Source organism: Plectropomus leopardus, chromosome 22 (assembly GCF_008729295.1).
Source record: "Plectropomus leopardus isolate mb chromosome 22, YSFRI_Pleo_2.0, whole genome shotgun sequence".
Lineage (NCBI taxonomy): Eukaryota > Metazoa > Chordata > Actinopteri > Perciformes > Serranidae > Plectropomus > Plectropomus leopardus.
This window is the reverse complement of record NC_056484.1, coordinates 11,508,233-11,523,836: the sequence shown is the minus strand read 5'-3', so window position 1 is coordinate 11,523,836 and position 15,604 is coordinate 11,508,233. Positions and strand designations below refer to the sequence as shown.

Below are 15,604 nucleotides of genomic sequence, written 5' to 3'. Positions count from 1 at the left end.
ATTTGCTGTTGATGTGTAGCATCTACACTACTCTGGTGTTCTCCAAAATACCTAAAACACTATAAATCTTAATGCATTTTGGAGCCAAAACAACATAAACTGATATATAAATTTATTGTATTATGCAGTATTTTGTACTTTTTACCAGAGGCAGTATTACACTGTAAACCTGACATTTTACTGCAGAAAACTGTAATGAATTAAACTGTCATTGTTGAAGTAAATTATGTTAGTGACGCTGTAAAATAACAGAAGGATGCTAACAACTACAGCTGCCAGCAGTTACTACAATTGTACGGGAACATTTATACGGACATTGTTTTAATAAAAAAACAAACAGCTGCTTTTTTTAAAATGAAAACATATTAGTGTGGACGAAGCTTAAGGAGTTGATAGTGGATTTTGGGAAGAAGCAGACGGCCTAATATCAACGCCCAAACCCACCCCACGCAGGCAGCATGAAGCCGCATGGAGATCACACGCACGCCCACACACACACACACACACACACACAGCATTCAAAACTAAACCTTCTTCTGCCACTGATGCTCATTCACATTAACATTCATCCAGTGGCTGCAACAGACATATGGCTAATTGCAACCATTTCCTGCTTACACAAAGACACACAAGCACGTACATACACACACACGCACGCACACGGAACAAAAGGTGCCCTCATATAAACTGGCCTACATAATACACACTGTCTTACTTGACCGCTCTCTCTCTCGCGTTCTGTAAATGGGTCAGTTCAGACAGACTACTGGTCAGACAGACTTGGCAGGCCTGGTGGCTGCAGGATGTGTGTGTGTGTGTGTGTGTGTGTGTGTGTGTGTGTGTGTGTGTGTGTGTGTGTGTGTGTGTGTGTGTGTGTGTGTGTGTGTGTGTGTGTGCTTGTTGAATTCTTTGAGAGCTTTGTAATGGGGTGCGTTTGTGAATGAAGCTTTCTTGTTGACACTAGTTTGCAGAGTTACTTGATCAAAAGTGAGCTGGAGAAAGACGAATAAAAACAAGCACATGGCAACCTTAAAAATATATTATTTTGGGCCTGAAATGTAGCCTTAAATCTAGAAGGTTCACAAGAAAACACTTTGCCCCTGACATTATATGTATTTTCTGGTCACTGAGACATTGAAAAGAAAACAGCTGTGTGTGCGTCTGTTGTCTAGGCTCTGTTCCCTAAATACTCCTCAGCAAACCACAGTGTATTTTGGGAACACTGTGAATGTGTGGTTTCGGAAAAAGTGCGTTAGGAAAGAGAACTTACCCAGCCTGTTTCTTTTTGTTATGTTTTCCAGCATAAATAATAACCCCGCAGTTAACAGCTAATCCCGTGTTTGAAGCCGTATTAGGCAATAATGTTCATCTGCGCGTGTTTTTGTCTGATAATGTGTGTGAATCAGTGTTGGCATCCCACTGAGGTACGATGAGGGGATTTTGAGGCTTTGAGCAGGGAGGATCTGCCTGTTTTTGCTTATCACTGCTCCTGCATGGGGAGGATTTGAAGTCTGAAAGCTGTCTGAGAGTCTTTGACAGTTAAAAACAGAAAACACTGCTGTCTGTGGTCCAACTCCACTAATGATGGGGTGTCGTCCCCATCGGCTTGTCTGTCTGGATAAATGTCTGTTATTGTTCTCTCTGGCCGTGATTACGATTGTTGTTTTGTGGTTGCACAATCTGATGCTTTTTCATTTTTTCAAACAAGAGTTGTTGGCAGTTGTTGCTCTTCAGTAATTGGACACCAAATAATTATTACTGTGAACTTAAAGGGAAACTGTAATTTTCAACCTGGCCTTTAAAGGCTGCAGCGTAACCACTTGGGGAATTTTTGCATCTTTGACTGTCAGTGCCAAACAAAAAACACTTTGTTTGGCTCTGACAGGCTCAGATTTTTATCATAAGCATCTCACAACATTATGGAAAGGACCCTACAGAGAAATGAAACCTTTGCTTTACCTGGACAGTTAGGTATTGTGTGTCGAGGAGAAATCTCGTTCTGAAATCTCGCAAGAGGTGAACTGTTGTTGGAAAAACAACGGTGGAAACGTCAGTGAGAGTTGAAGAAATGAGTGCTGGAAAGAGTGTGTTGTGTTGAAGTAAGGAAATTTAGTTGTGTTATTTAACAGATTTTCAATGTTTTGGCTGAATATTTAGCTGATTTCAACGATGTGGAAAAGTTTGCAGGATTTAACTAGATCAGCAAAAGATAAAGATGTTTCTTTTTAGGGATATTTTTCCATAATGTTGTAACACTTAAAATAACAATTTCAGCCTGCCAGTGGCAAAAACAAGCACTATCTATCTACGTATAATAGTATATATTCTTTTCAGGAAAAAAAAACCTTAAATTACAAAGTATTTCTGAAAGATATTAGGTAAGTAACATTTATTAATATAGTATAAGTATAGTATTTATGATCCCAAAATCTTCTCTGGCTCCAGCACCCCACATGTGAGGATTTGCTGCTTTTGTCTTTGAAGTTACTATAAACTGAAATTTTGTTTGGGCTATTTATGTGATAAAACAAGCAACACAATATGCTCTTGAAAGACGACATGCAAAGTTTCATCGCCGGTTTTGTCAGTACATCATTCATATGTAAAATGTATCAAATTGATCAAGACCTTAGCAGGTCCTTCGTCTTTTTTTTTTTATCAACCACTGACTTTATTTTTGTTTATGAATATTTTTGGAAACTTCCACATTGCTTTGCTTTTTTTTAAAGCGCACACTCAACAGAAGGGCACCTGTTTCCTCTTATAAAGTACATTGAACATCTGGGACGCTATAATATAAATAATTGTAAGTCAAACTCAAACAAAGGACTGTTCAGCAGATCCAATTCAGTTTTCTTCCCTAAAAACAAGGACTTTTAGGCCTTTGGAAAGCTAGCTGCTTTCCTCCTCTAGTATGTGACCGAGTCAACACAAGTCATGTTTTCCATGAAATGAATATTCTTCTGAATAATACGAGTCTTTGAGCAGCAAAAAAGGTGTGTGAATGTTAGTTTAGTATTGGTGGGTTACTCGTGTGTGAATGGGAAATAAACTCCTCCTCTGTCTCTGTGAGGAAGCAGGACAGATAACACTTTCTTGCTATCTCATCCTCCATATGACGTTTGCTCTTTACATACACTCTCCTTCCTTGCTCACCGCCTTTTATTATCTCTATGTCTCCACTCAAGTTTTAATATGTAGGCCATTATTGACACTGTAAACCCATTAACTTGTTTAACAACTGCACGTCAAAAGGACAAACCAGCATGCTTTAGATTTGTATCTCCTACTTTCTGTCTTTCAACTCTTAGTTCAAGTATGTGTTATTTGCAGAAGAGCAAACAGAAAACGTATAATATGTCAAAAATAGTGTGTTTTGAGTAGTGAAAGATGGAGGGAGGAGTGATGATCGTAATCGTAGACAGCAGCATGCAAGAAACGTTTTTCCTGTTGCTAAAAATGTCTCTGGCCTTCTGTGGCTAAAGTGCACACACACAGACATGCACACACACACATCTCTGCAACTTTATGAGCAGCATGCGTGCAGTATTTACAGATATAAGAAGTGCAGTTTTGTGCATTAGTAAGCTGGTGGTTTGTCGTGTGTGTGAGCTCAGTTAATACTACTACCAGACTTCTGTGCTTAACGTAAAAAGCGCTCTCACTTGGCTCAGTGTAGAAAAGTTTCTCTCCTTCCTGCTTCTGAGCTTCGCATTCTTGACACACTGAGCTCGGACTTGCTCCGCCGCTTTGTACACGAGGACTGACACACTCACACTATTACTCCTCTGTTTGTATGAAGTGCTGACTCTATCGCACACATAAACACAAAGTGTTGCGGTTTGGTTTTCGGCAGATAAGCTGTGAAGCTGTCAAACAGCCCTGCAGTTTGATCTCACACATTTCCTCAAGGTTAACTGTGTTGTAGACTGCAGATGGCCACGAAAGTGACTCATCAATGCTTTATTTGAAGAATATTTAAGAAACGGCAGCATTTTCATGGAAAAAAATATTAAGAGGGAAAGGATGACACAGAGCTCAGTGGAAATGCAAACGTCAGGGATGACTGCAGGCTGCTGAGACACAAACAAGCCTTCACATGCAAAGCAGCATGTCTTCACTTTGAAGGATTCAAACTTTGAGTGGAAAGCTTGAGAGTAAAAAGAGGAGAACTTTAAAAGCGAAAGGGAAATGGCAAACCTCATTAATACCCCCCTTCGAAAAAAGGAAGAAAACATTCATTTCTGCAATACTTCATTCATTGGATTGAGTAATATTTCCTGATAACCGGTAAAGTCACAGAGAAAGCAGAAAGCTCCTGCTGCCCTGAGCCGACCTCCATCACTCTACATGTATCTGCTCCTCCATCAGTCCCACTCACGCAGCAGGACTGCACTTTGCACTTATGTAACACAGAAACACAAAAGAGATAGAAAGTGACTGAAAACAGAAGGAAGGAAGAGATGCAGGAGGGAGTTGAGGGGAAGGAGAGTGGCTCACTGGGAAGCCTCCATGTTTTCCACTTAATAGCTCCTCATTGACCGCGTTTGCTACTTCCTTGTTTTCCTCTTGCATTAAATAAAAGAGGATTCTGTTTGTAATGTTTTTTAGGGATGTCCCGATTAAGTTTTTTTTCTCCCATTCCCAGTCTGAGACATTAATTATGCAAATGCTTTTATTTTCCTAGATATTTCAGCCTCAGAGTGTACACGATGATCGTATTAAGAGACCCGGATACATCATTTGCATCGGTTGGTTGGCTTCCAGCTCATGGCCCTTTACTGCATGTCATCCCCTCTTTCTCCACCTTTTGCGCTTGCATTCTGTCCTCTCAAGTAAAGGCAAAAAGCAAAAAACTAATCTTAGAAAAAAGTTGTTCAGTGGCACATGAAGCCAAAAAAGCTTTCTGTGATATGAAATTACCTGAATGATCAGTGCTGCTTTAGCATCCTGGAGCCCATAGAGCAGGTGAAATAGAGACTACCGCCGCCTGAGTTGGCTACTTCTGGTTTAAAAAAAAAAAAAATCAATTTTTTGATTTATTTGAAACAAAATTAAGTATGAAATAACAAACCCTCTCTTTGATATTTTTGGCCTTGTCTCGAGAAAATTATTCTCCAGTGTTTGTTTCCTCGGTGCAGCCTGACTCTGAGATAGATCTGTTGTCAAAAGTAACATCAGCTAAATGAGTCCTTTTTGTTGTTCTCTGTGTCATATAACTTTTCAAGCTCAGGTTTTTTGAAGCGGATCCAGTTAAAACTCTCTGGGTCCTTTTTTTTTCTAACCACAACAAACAAGCTCATATCACCTCCATCACCAGAAGATCCTGTTTCAAAGACAAGTTACTGTAATCACACTGAGACTGTAACACTGACACACTGCAGGCTTAATGTACACAGTCACTGATGCACCTGAACCTCCCATCAGTGATCCAGATATTGATTATCAACAGTAATACAACATATGGGTTATTTTAGTGGTCGTCAGAATATGATCTAAAGTTGTAAGTTTCCAGTAAATAATTTAAAAAACGATGTCTGTTGTAGGGCTGGGCAATATATCAACATTATATAGATGTTTGTGATATGAGACCGAATATATTCTTGGATTTTGGATATTATAATATCATAATGTGATGATGTCTTTGCCTGGTTTTAAAGGCTGCATTACAGTAAAGTAATGTAATTCAATTATACTTAGCAAAGTATTCTAGGTGTTCTATTATTTGCTTTTTCACACTTATTCATTATATTCACATTACTGCTGATTATTTATCAAAAATCTTATTGTGTGAATATTTTGTGAAAGCACCAATAGTCGACCCTACGACGTCATAGCAACATCAATATTGAGGTATTCCGTCAAAATGCTGTTATTCCATTTTCTTGATAGCACCCATTATAATAAACGTTAGATGGGATGCAGAGTAAAATTTGTGTTTTATGTTTTATGCAATGCCAAAAACAAACAAAGCCGCTGCATCGTGTGGCTCGCAGTTACATATTTCTATAGCCAGGAGGCGTGTTTATGTGTTTCAGTCGGGGAAAAACTCCTTGTAACAACATATCGCAGTAGTTACAGGACTCTGTTTGCTTATTGGCTGCAGGTTTTGGCTGCTTGCAGCTAAAAGTTAAACCACACCAAAGTTTTAGTTTGGCTGCACTTCAAAATTACACGGCGGCAGCTAAATGCGATCGCTGCAGCTAAATGCGATCGCTGCAGCTTTCCAGTGATGTTGAATGGCAGCTCACCGCAGGTCACATTATGCTGCTGCTTGGTGTGTTTTTGCCGTTAAAACAATAGTTTGACATTTTGTGAAATTATCTTATTTGCGTGTTCTCTGTGCAATCAAACATATTGTTTTTACACTTTAATTTTTGCACAGATTTAAACAAACAAGATAAAACGTGTTAACAAGCGGCGTTATTAAGGCGATTCCATGTAACTCTCAGTAACACTAACACTTCTGTTTGAAGTGTGTGTGTTTTTGTGCGTATTTATGAGCCATAGCTAGCCAAACCACTGCAAGGGATCCAGCAGCTGTTCCCAGAAAACGCTGGTTTGTGTGTGTCACAATATGATTCAGTGGGAGCAACCAGCTCCAGCCACCGCTATTAGAGTAATAATCATTCCCAGGTCGGCTGATAGAAAGACTGTGTTTGTTTGTGTTGTAAGATGGGTGTCAAGGGAGACGACGTGTTGACTGGTCTTATTACTAATGTTTGTGTGTAATTCAAGAGCAAAAACATAAGAAAAATTATTCATTAATTGTGTGTTTATGTTTTATGTAAGATGTGAATGCCTTTCGACACAAGTGTGTGTGTCTGTGTGTCTTCCCCTCCCTCCCTCCTTCGTCAGTTGTCAGGACACACCTTCCTCCCAGGTATATAGACCTCAGTTGTCCTCTTCTCTCCTCATTACTTACACTGCTCTCTCTCTCGCTGTGTGTCGTGTGTTTTCAGTCTAAGATGCCCTAGGCCGGGAGAAGGGAAATGTAAATGGCTTCCAAAGTAAAAGATGCTGTGGTGTGGTACCAGAAAAAGGTAAGATGATGCTTATTTCTTCCCATTGGCACGCTGGGCTTAGTTTTTGCATGACACAAAATAAGAAAACAATATTAAAATGTCTGTCATTGTTCAATTTGTTCAACACACAGGCTTTGAGAAATAAAGTGTAACTTCATAGAGCCTTGCTTCGCGTTGAATGATGCAGTATGTTAATCCTGAATTTATTTTAATTTGTTGTTTCTGCTGTAAAACAGTCAGTGAATGTTGCTGAGCCTAGCTGACTGTGTTTACATATATGGAAGTACAGAAGTACATTGCCATCGATAAATAATAAATAGCTAAAGACAAGAGACTCCTCAGATAAAAAAAAAACTGTCTCCATATTCCACCAAAAATCCTTTAAATGGCATAAAAATAAAGCAAGCAATGCTTGCATGAAGAGTGAAGACAGAAGAAGAAAAATGAAGTCAAATACTTTAAATATTTCACATTTTTGACAAAAGCAACAAAACAAACCCAAAAACTTGTTAGTTCACTCACTAGGCTTTTAGTGGCATCTCAGTTTTCTGTATTTATGGAACATTAGTTATGCAAATCAGTTCATTTTATTCAATATTTGGTCTTCTGGTTAACACTATGAGCGATTTTACTACATAGGTATGTAATATGGGGTTTTAATTTAAAGGATTTTATGGTGCATAATGGGTCAGATTTTACTACTTCTCAGTATGTAAACCACAAACGGACACAGTGTGATGCTTGCAAAGTGAATCCAAATTATTTTTGAGATGCTGAATGATTAACTCAGTGTAATATTTAAAATCGCAAGACAAAAGTGTTGCACTCAGTCAAAGCAGGGTCCATGTACAAGTGTGTAAAAGTGTTTTTTTTAATTGGACAGCAATTTATATTAAAAAATAAACATCAGCATAGACTCAGTTTAATCTCTCCTGCTGTTCAGATTTTTTATTTTTTTAATAACTTAGTACATTTTGGGAGAGATAAAGTGTGCACATCATACTTATGAAAAATACATAATGGGATGACTTGAGAATTAAATAGAAAAGTAGTCAAAGTGGTTCCCTAGAAATAAACAACATAATGGGGTTATATATGTGATACCTCCACATAATCTCTCTGGAAGGGTTTTACGAATTTCATCCATTTGGTCAAGAACTAAATAAACTAATTTTTCTGAAGATTAAGGTAAAAGTTTTTTTTTGGCATAACATATATACAATTTACTATAACAATTAACTCATATTGTGGGATGCTCAAGTAGCCAGCACATTGTAATGGCTTTTTTTTTGGCATCAAAGTGTGTTTTTTTTTTTAAATTCAGTTTGTTATTGCACACTAGAGCAAGATAATTACAATCCAATCAAAGCATTTCATAAACAAAGATTTTTCATTAAAAATTCTTCTTCCATTTTTAAGAGAGCTGCCTCTACAATTTTAAAGTTCAAAAATAAAGTAGACAAACTGTTAGCACAATTAAATTACCTTACAGGTATCTTTGGCATTTCGCTGCTGCTATTTCTTATTACCCATCACCAGGCTTACGTACAGATATCAACGTATCTGCAGCAAACTATTTTTAGGCCTGGGTTTATGGTGTTCAGAGAAAGTGCATAGCATTTGTTCATTTTCCTTCCCTAAAACTGAAGATATAGAGTTACAAAAGCCATTAAATTTAAGTGTGTACTGTGTGGACTCTTTTTGATGCACAGTATTTTTGGCAGTGACCTCCTCGGAGTCGGGCCGTTCGGCACAGTGTGAAACCAGGCCGGTGTTGTGTGTCTTCTTGTTCCATGGTCTCAGATATCAGATCCTCCGCTGGACTCTAGCACTGCTCCCCCTGCAGCTCTCAGCTTACACACCCCGTCTGTCTGTCCTCACAAACCTGTCCGTCTGTCATTACAACCCTGTCTCTTTTTGGGCCTCCTATACTCGCCTGTCTGCCTGTTATTTCCCCACTGACCCCTCCCTCTCCATATGTCTGCTTTCTTCTCTTTTTGTCTTTCATCTGTCTGTCATATTATCACAACCTGACTGTCCGTCTGTCTCTGATCTTCTGCTTGCACCTGGCAGCCGTCAACATGAGCTTTCACTCGAATTAGATCACAGTGAAAATGACTCATATGCGAAGTTACAAACTTTAATTAACGGTCAACACTCGTAAACACGGCCGTGTGCGTGAGACAAATAACTATTGTCACATGAAAATAGCAGGTTTTCCCAGCTTTGCCTCTTTTATTTTGGTTCTTAAATAAGTCCTTAATTTAATTGTAGGTAACCTTAAAAGGTCTTCAATTCGGCTTTTTTCAAATCTACAGATCAGTATAATTAGTCTAAGAAACTGGATTAAAAACAGAAAATCAGTGTTTTCTTTAAATATTTTAAGATTTAGCTCTGAGTCGCTGCACATCTGTGTGTGTTTGTGCGTGTCTGGGCAGAAGCACACCAGTGACGACAACTGCTGAGTCATGAATGAATAAACCCCCTTTTAAGGAGCAGATCACACCTGTCTGACTGTCCTTGAGGCTTCTTTATCTCTGACGTCTCTTTCAAACAAGTTAATTGTTTTTCATTCTGGCTGCCTGATTGTAAAGGAATATAACACAGACGCTCTGTTGAAGCTTGTGTTTGTGGGTTTTCTATTAGACGTCATAACCAGGGCCTTCTTGTCTTTTGTTGTCTGAGTCACCTGAACAAGATTATTTTATTTGAATATCTGTCGGTGCTTTGATTTACAGGCTGGTCAGTAACACGGCAGATAGACGAGACTTAAAGAGCAGACACGGTTCATCGCAGCTCTTAAGTTTAGTGTAGTCCATGCTAAAAATAGAAAAGAGAGCAAGAGATAGTGTGTGGTTTGGCATAAAGCAAACACCTGAACTTATGCCAAATAAACAAACTCTGCCCTTGGGAAATATTTAGGTGTGCTTATTTTTAAATCTGGCTCCTGGAGAAAAACCTGTTGTGTTTTATAGCCTTGGCTTAAGAGGTGCTGTGATTCTGATCGGGACGTCACTCAGGTTGTATTTTCGACGCTGTCAGAGTGAAGGCTGTAGATAGTTCTCGTTCTGTTTATATTATCTCTATTTGTTTTTGCCTCCAAACTGTCAACTTTTTGCTTATTTATTTTGTTCAAGAAGGAGAATTTTGTCAAACCAAACAGGAGCTCAAACTTAATTCTTGAATCTCTGACATTAAAAATCACAGAATTTCGACATGCATCGTTTTAGTTGTAGATTGCCGATAATTTTTCTTGCTGAGGTGTCCAGCTACGCAGTTAGTTTTGTTTCTACTGGTCCATACTTTTAGATATCCGTTCCTCAGATTTCTGCTTCCAGCTCATTACAGTGGAGGTGAATGTCATTTCTACTGCTTAAAACTTCTGGTTGGTTGGTCGGTCAGTTGGTTCGTTAATATGGTCCTGGCCAATGAAATTATTAGTTTGACAATCTCTGGTGCTACTTTTATCAGGTCGCACATCCAACAAAGCATATTTTTTCTTTTCCAGCTGAAAATGCCAGGTGCTTTACTAAAAATGCCCAGAAATCTTACAAATATCTTAAAACCCATGTAGATAAAACCAAAACTATCTGCATGATACCACTAGAAAGCATGTTTTTGGGTGAACCAACCCTTTAAATCAGCCATTGTATGAGTTGTAATACATGCCAGCTATGTGTTTTGTTTATCTCGCTTTTTGGGTCGATTTCAAATGTGTGAAACCACAAGAATGGTAGAAAAAGCATGAAACGAATGTTTTGAAACTCTTGGTAGGATTTTTTATAAGCATTGTTAGTCAAACGAAGGCAAAGAGCTGTAATGAGACCTCAAAATTGACCAGAAGAAATTTCAGATTGCGTTTTTGAGAGAACGGTCCAGATTTTCAAACAGGTCGTGAAGCTGAAAAACCCATCGTCTTCTCTCCAGCCTGCAGGCAGGGCGCCGTGTGACTCACAGTATATTTCTGACTGCACTGTGTCTACAAACAGGCCACATATAGACTCAGTGTTATTTTTGTGTGGAAGCTGCTTTTATTGTCGCCACAGTGCCAGGCCAAGCCCGTATCACGGTGAAGACACACGTAGTCTAAATCAGTTACAGTGCCAGACAGACTAACTTGTTTTTTAATGTCTGACACATCAAGCGTCTGGTGGGAGGCCAGTTGCCAGCTTCTGGTGGCACGTCTGTGATATATTTGAGCTTCAAAAGGTGCACAGTAATAAATCGGCTTATGGCTCATTTGTGTGGAAGCTTTAAGGTCTTTTTAAAGACATAAGCAACATAATTCATATCCTTGGTATGTAGGCGAGCTCTGCTTATGTTAAGGACTTCACAGACAGTAAGTCTGAGGGTTGTAAGTCTCTGTGAAATGAGTTTATGTATGGAGGACATGACTATATTTAGAGCAGAGGAGACAGACAACACATGAATTATCAAGTAGCTTCACTTGTTATTTAGATAGTATCTATTTATGTACGTTTATGGTTATTTGGCCAAGGGTTCAATTGTAGCCCTGCAAAAAAAGAAAGAAACAACAACAAAACAGGCTGAGGTTTATTCACATTCGTTTTCTCCAGCCTTCCAGTCATTATTATTAAAAATAGTAAAGCTAAAAGAGTTAGTGGTCTACCTGATCCATGGAAAATTAATTAGCAGCTATTCTGATCACTGATCAAAAGTTTCAGTCACTTTTCTAGCAAAAACAACACAAATAAGGAAGTCCCACCTTGTTGTACATAATTATTTGCCCTTTCTCTCCCCTTTAATCTGTGTGATAGAAAATTAAATATGTTTGGGTTTTATACAGTCAGACAGAAGATATTTGAAGACGTCACCTCGAGTTTTAGGAACTGTGATTGTCATTTTTGTTGAAAAAAAAATGACAAAACAATTAAGACAATTATCGTTAGATTGCATAACACATTTATGATTATGTTAAGACTTTCTTTAAAACCTGATCCTATGACTGCAAATAAGTTTTAACATGCACAAAAATTCACTGAACTTCCCTTTAGCTGCCGTGTCAGTTTTAACAGGCAGAGTGAAAAATCTCACACACACACACACACACACACACACACACACACACACACACACACACATACATACAAACACATACACACCTGTCTGAGCTGAAAATAAACCTTACACACACTCTACAGCAACACCTCTCTGTGTGCGTAGCCATGGTCACACATGAAAACACAGCAGAGGGTTAATCTGACCGCCGCCACAACCAGCTGTCTGACCCAAATCCCTTTTTAATTGTTCTTTCACTCAAGTTGTTCTTTCCGTCACCGAATCTTTGGAGCGGGTTGTGTTCATTCACAGCTTTTACTGTTAATTTTATAACACTTATTCATGACTCCATTTTTTATTGAAATGTTGAATTTTTCAACAAAGAAATGTCCGATAATCGTATCAGATAAAGAAGTTGTCTCAAAATTAGCACATAGTTACTTTTTAGAACATTATCACCATCTGTCAACAATTCTGACAACAGGGAAATTGTTAAATCCCGTTTTATGTCACATCTTGATTAATTAGATAATGAAAAAGAGAAATTGATGACTAATGAAAATGAAATTCACTACTTGACCCAAATTAAGGCTGCAACTAATGATTTAAAAGTGTCAGGATTTATTAGTGTAACATTTAATTCATTCATTCAGTCCTTGAAAATGTTCCATGTGATACACAAACCTCTCCAAACTGAAAGCATCCTTGTACAAAAACACTCGCGGTGCCTCTATGCGTTTCCACTGGTGGTTAATCAGTGTGTCAAAGCTCGCCACACCTAGACAGACATATGTAAATATGTGATTCCCACAAACAGGTGAGGAATTTTCCATCACAACCTGTTCCACAGTGGAGAGCACTGAGGTTTGCTAACTGGAAGGAAGTAGGTGAAGGTAGATGAATAGTGAAACTAGTTTAAACAGAATTTTGAAAGTGATTTGGCAGCATTATATATCCAATAGCTTCATGTAGCTTTAAGCTCCTCATACAGATTTAATTTCTTAAGATAAAAAATATTTTTTAGTTCTCTGATGAGCCACATTTGGGGACACAGCACGACTTTAAAAAGACTGTAGAGTAAGTTTTATTTTTTATGATTAAATTTGGGTTTTTTTTCTACTAAATCAATTTTTGCATCTATAAAATGCAGAAAAAAAGTTTTAAAAAATAGCCATGTTAAGTGTTCCATGCTCAAGGTGACACTTTCACATCATTTTTTATAAGTTGAAATAACAGAGAAAAGCAACAAATCCTCATTTTGTGAAGCTCGAACAAGCACATGTTCATTTTACTTAGACTTTGCTTATTAAAATTGACCAATGAATGAACTGACTAGTCATTTCAACACTGAAAGACCCTTTTAAAACCTGGATTGGTTATTTTAGGGCCGCAGAAACAAGCTGTATATACTTGACTGACATATTAGCACCTAGTTCAGAGTCGTGTTTCTGCTCACCTCAATGAGTGTACAGTTGGACAATGTGTCAATATTATATTCATATTGTGATAAGAGAGTAGATATCATCTTACATTTTGGATATTGTAAATTTAGAAAGTTTAGTCACAATGAAGTGAAGTCATTTTCTGAACTTATTAGACTGTTAAAGCTGTTCTATTATTTGTCTCTACCCACATAGTGATTGCATTCACATTGCTGTCAATTATTTATTTAAAAATATCATTGTATAAGTGTTTTGTGAAAGCACCAATAGTCACCCTGCACAATCGTCACAATTTCAATATCCATCGACATTTGGTCAAAATATAGCGACATTTGATTTTCTCCTTATCACGCAGCCATAAATGTAATAACAATATTCACAGCTCTGTTTTTGTCAACACCCTTGATCGCAAATATTTTATTAATTGCGCAGTCCCTTTAGTTAGCTGTTTACCCATTCAGCAGCTTTTTCCCTAAAAACATGTCCACTGCTGCACCTTCACAAACAAAACTGTGAAACCAAAACACTTTGCCGTAAAGCCAAGCTGAAAGGTGCTAAAACATCTGTAGAGCTGAGGAGTGGGTGATAACTCTCTGTGGATTCGTCAGTATGAGTGACACCTCTCACATTACACATTTGTCCCACTCTTAAAATATAAATATTGATTAGAGCATCTTTAAAGTTAACAGTCAAGACTGAGCAGAGGAGTGTGTGTGTTTGTAAAAAGGCAGCGTGGTCCTCAAGTAACTTATAATCAGATTAATGGTAATTTAAACCCCAGATAGTGTTACATCGTACAATAATATACATACAATACAATAATCACCACAGGTGAATGATGTGGATTATTTGCAGCTGATGTCTTTGTGTTATGGTCGTCTAAACTCAGCGAATGACTGCTGTAGACACTTAACCACAAACTATCGCCCTTATACCTCCTCAAACCAGTGTGTGTGTGTGTGTGTGTGTGTGTGTGTGTGTGTGTGTGTGTGTGTGTGTGCGCGCGCGCAACACCCCCTCCATTGCAGAGGCAGTTGTTATGTAACTCAGTTGCCTCGCCAACATAATCCCTCTCTCTCTTTCTACCTCCCTGGATCGTCCCTCCATCCGTTGTCATGGTGACCCCAGCACTGCCGCAGCGGCACACTTGGCCTCATCATCTTCCCTTCTGGTGCAACCTCGGCTCTTGATTTGCTTGTCAAATCGCTGAAGTCTGTGATTTTACTCAGTGAAATCAGTGTGCCATTTGACCAAGCCGAGGAATATTTAACCCTTAACAGTTACCAAAGCAATGATTTTTTAAAAGAAATCATTTTAAGACAGAATAATAATGACAAAATGAAGAGTCAAATGGATTGAGGGACTGTAATTTTCTTGTTTTGTTGCCTAAGAGCTGATGTATTTTAGGAGGAGGTAATCAGGTGTGCAGAGGGTGATGTAAGGATGAGTGTGTGTGTGTGTGCAGATAAGAGGATTTCCAGTGCCGTTAATTCCACTCCATCAGATCTCAGTTACTGCATCGCTCCATGATGTAATGAGGGATCATGTGTATTGTGTGTCTGAAAATGACTTTCCATACCTGCCCTCCTCCTTATCTGCACCCTCTCTCCTTCTTTATCTCTCTGCCGCGCAGTCTGGTCATGTTTGCCCTCTGGCTGTCCTCCACAAACGCTCGAACACCCTCTCCGATCTGTGTGTGTATTTTTTAATAGGTTGAGCGATGTGGAAAATTATCTGTCAGCCCAAATGTCACACAGTTAATCAGTCAGTCAGACGTCAAGTTAAATGCTCAAGAGTCGCCCATTTGCTCTCAACTGGTGGCGCCTCGGGATGCACATTTGTCAATAAATCACAGCCCGCTCATAATGTCAGATTTTAAATTGCAGTTTATATTGCTAAATGAACAGTTACCGGAGTAATTTGCAGTGCTTTATTGCAGCGTTAAAGGACAAAGAGAAGTAGATTTGGGGGCAAAATTCAAACACTACAAAAATACTTAGACAATAGAAAATAGTGGTTTAAACCACAAGTTTCATCAATATTAAATCAATTCTTTTGACAAGGATACAATATTTGCTATATTTTCATTTGATTAAATGAAATATCCTTATTGTCTTT

The 15,604-nt window shown here is 38.4% G+C and overlaps 1 protein-coding gene across 3 annotated transcripts in view; it reads left to right on the top strand.

Moving 5' to 3' along the window:
• Positions 1–4,720: 4,720 nt before the first annotated feature.
• Positions 4,721–15,604, top strand: part of phtf2 (putative homeodomain transcription factor 2) — a 32,613-nt gene continuing 21,729 nt past the window's right edge. The window contains exons 1-2 of one of the 3 annotated variants that reach the window (XM_042511705.1): positions 4,721–4,751; positions 6,963–7,043. In XM_042511705.1, the coding sequence (XP_042367639.1) occupies positions 6,999–7,043 (45 nt within the window). In that variant the 5' untranslated portion in view covers positions 4,721–4,751; positions 6,963–6,998. The remainder of the gene's footprint in view (positions 4,752–6,962; positions 7,044–15,604) is intronic. The other 2 variants (XM_042511703.1, XM_042511704.1) reach the window with 2 other exon arrangements.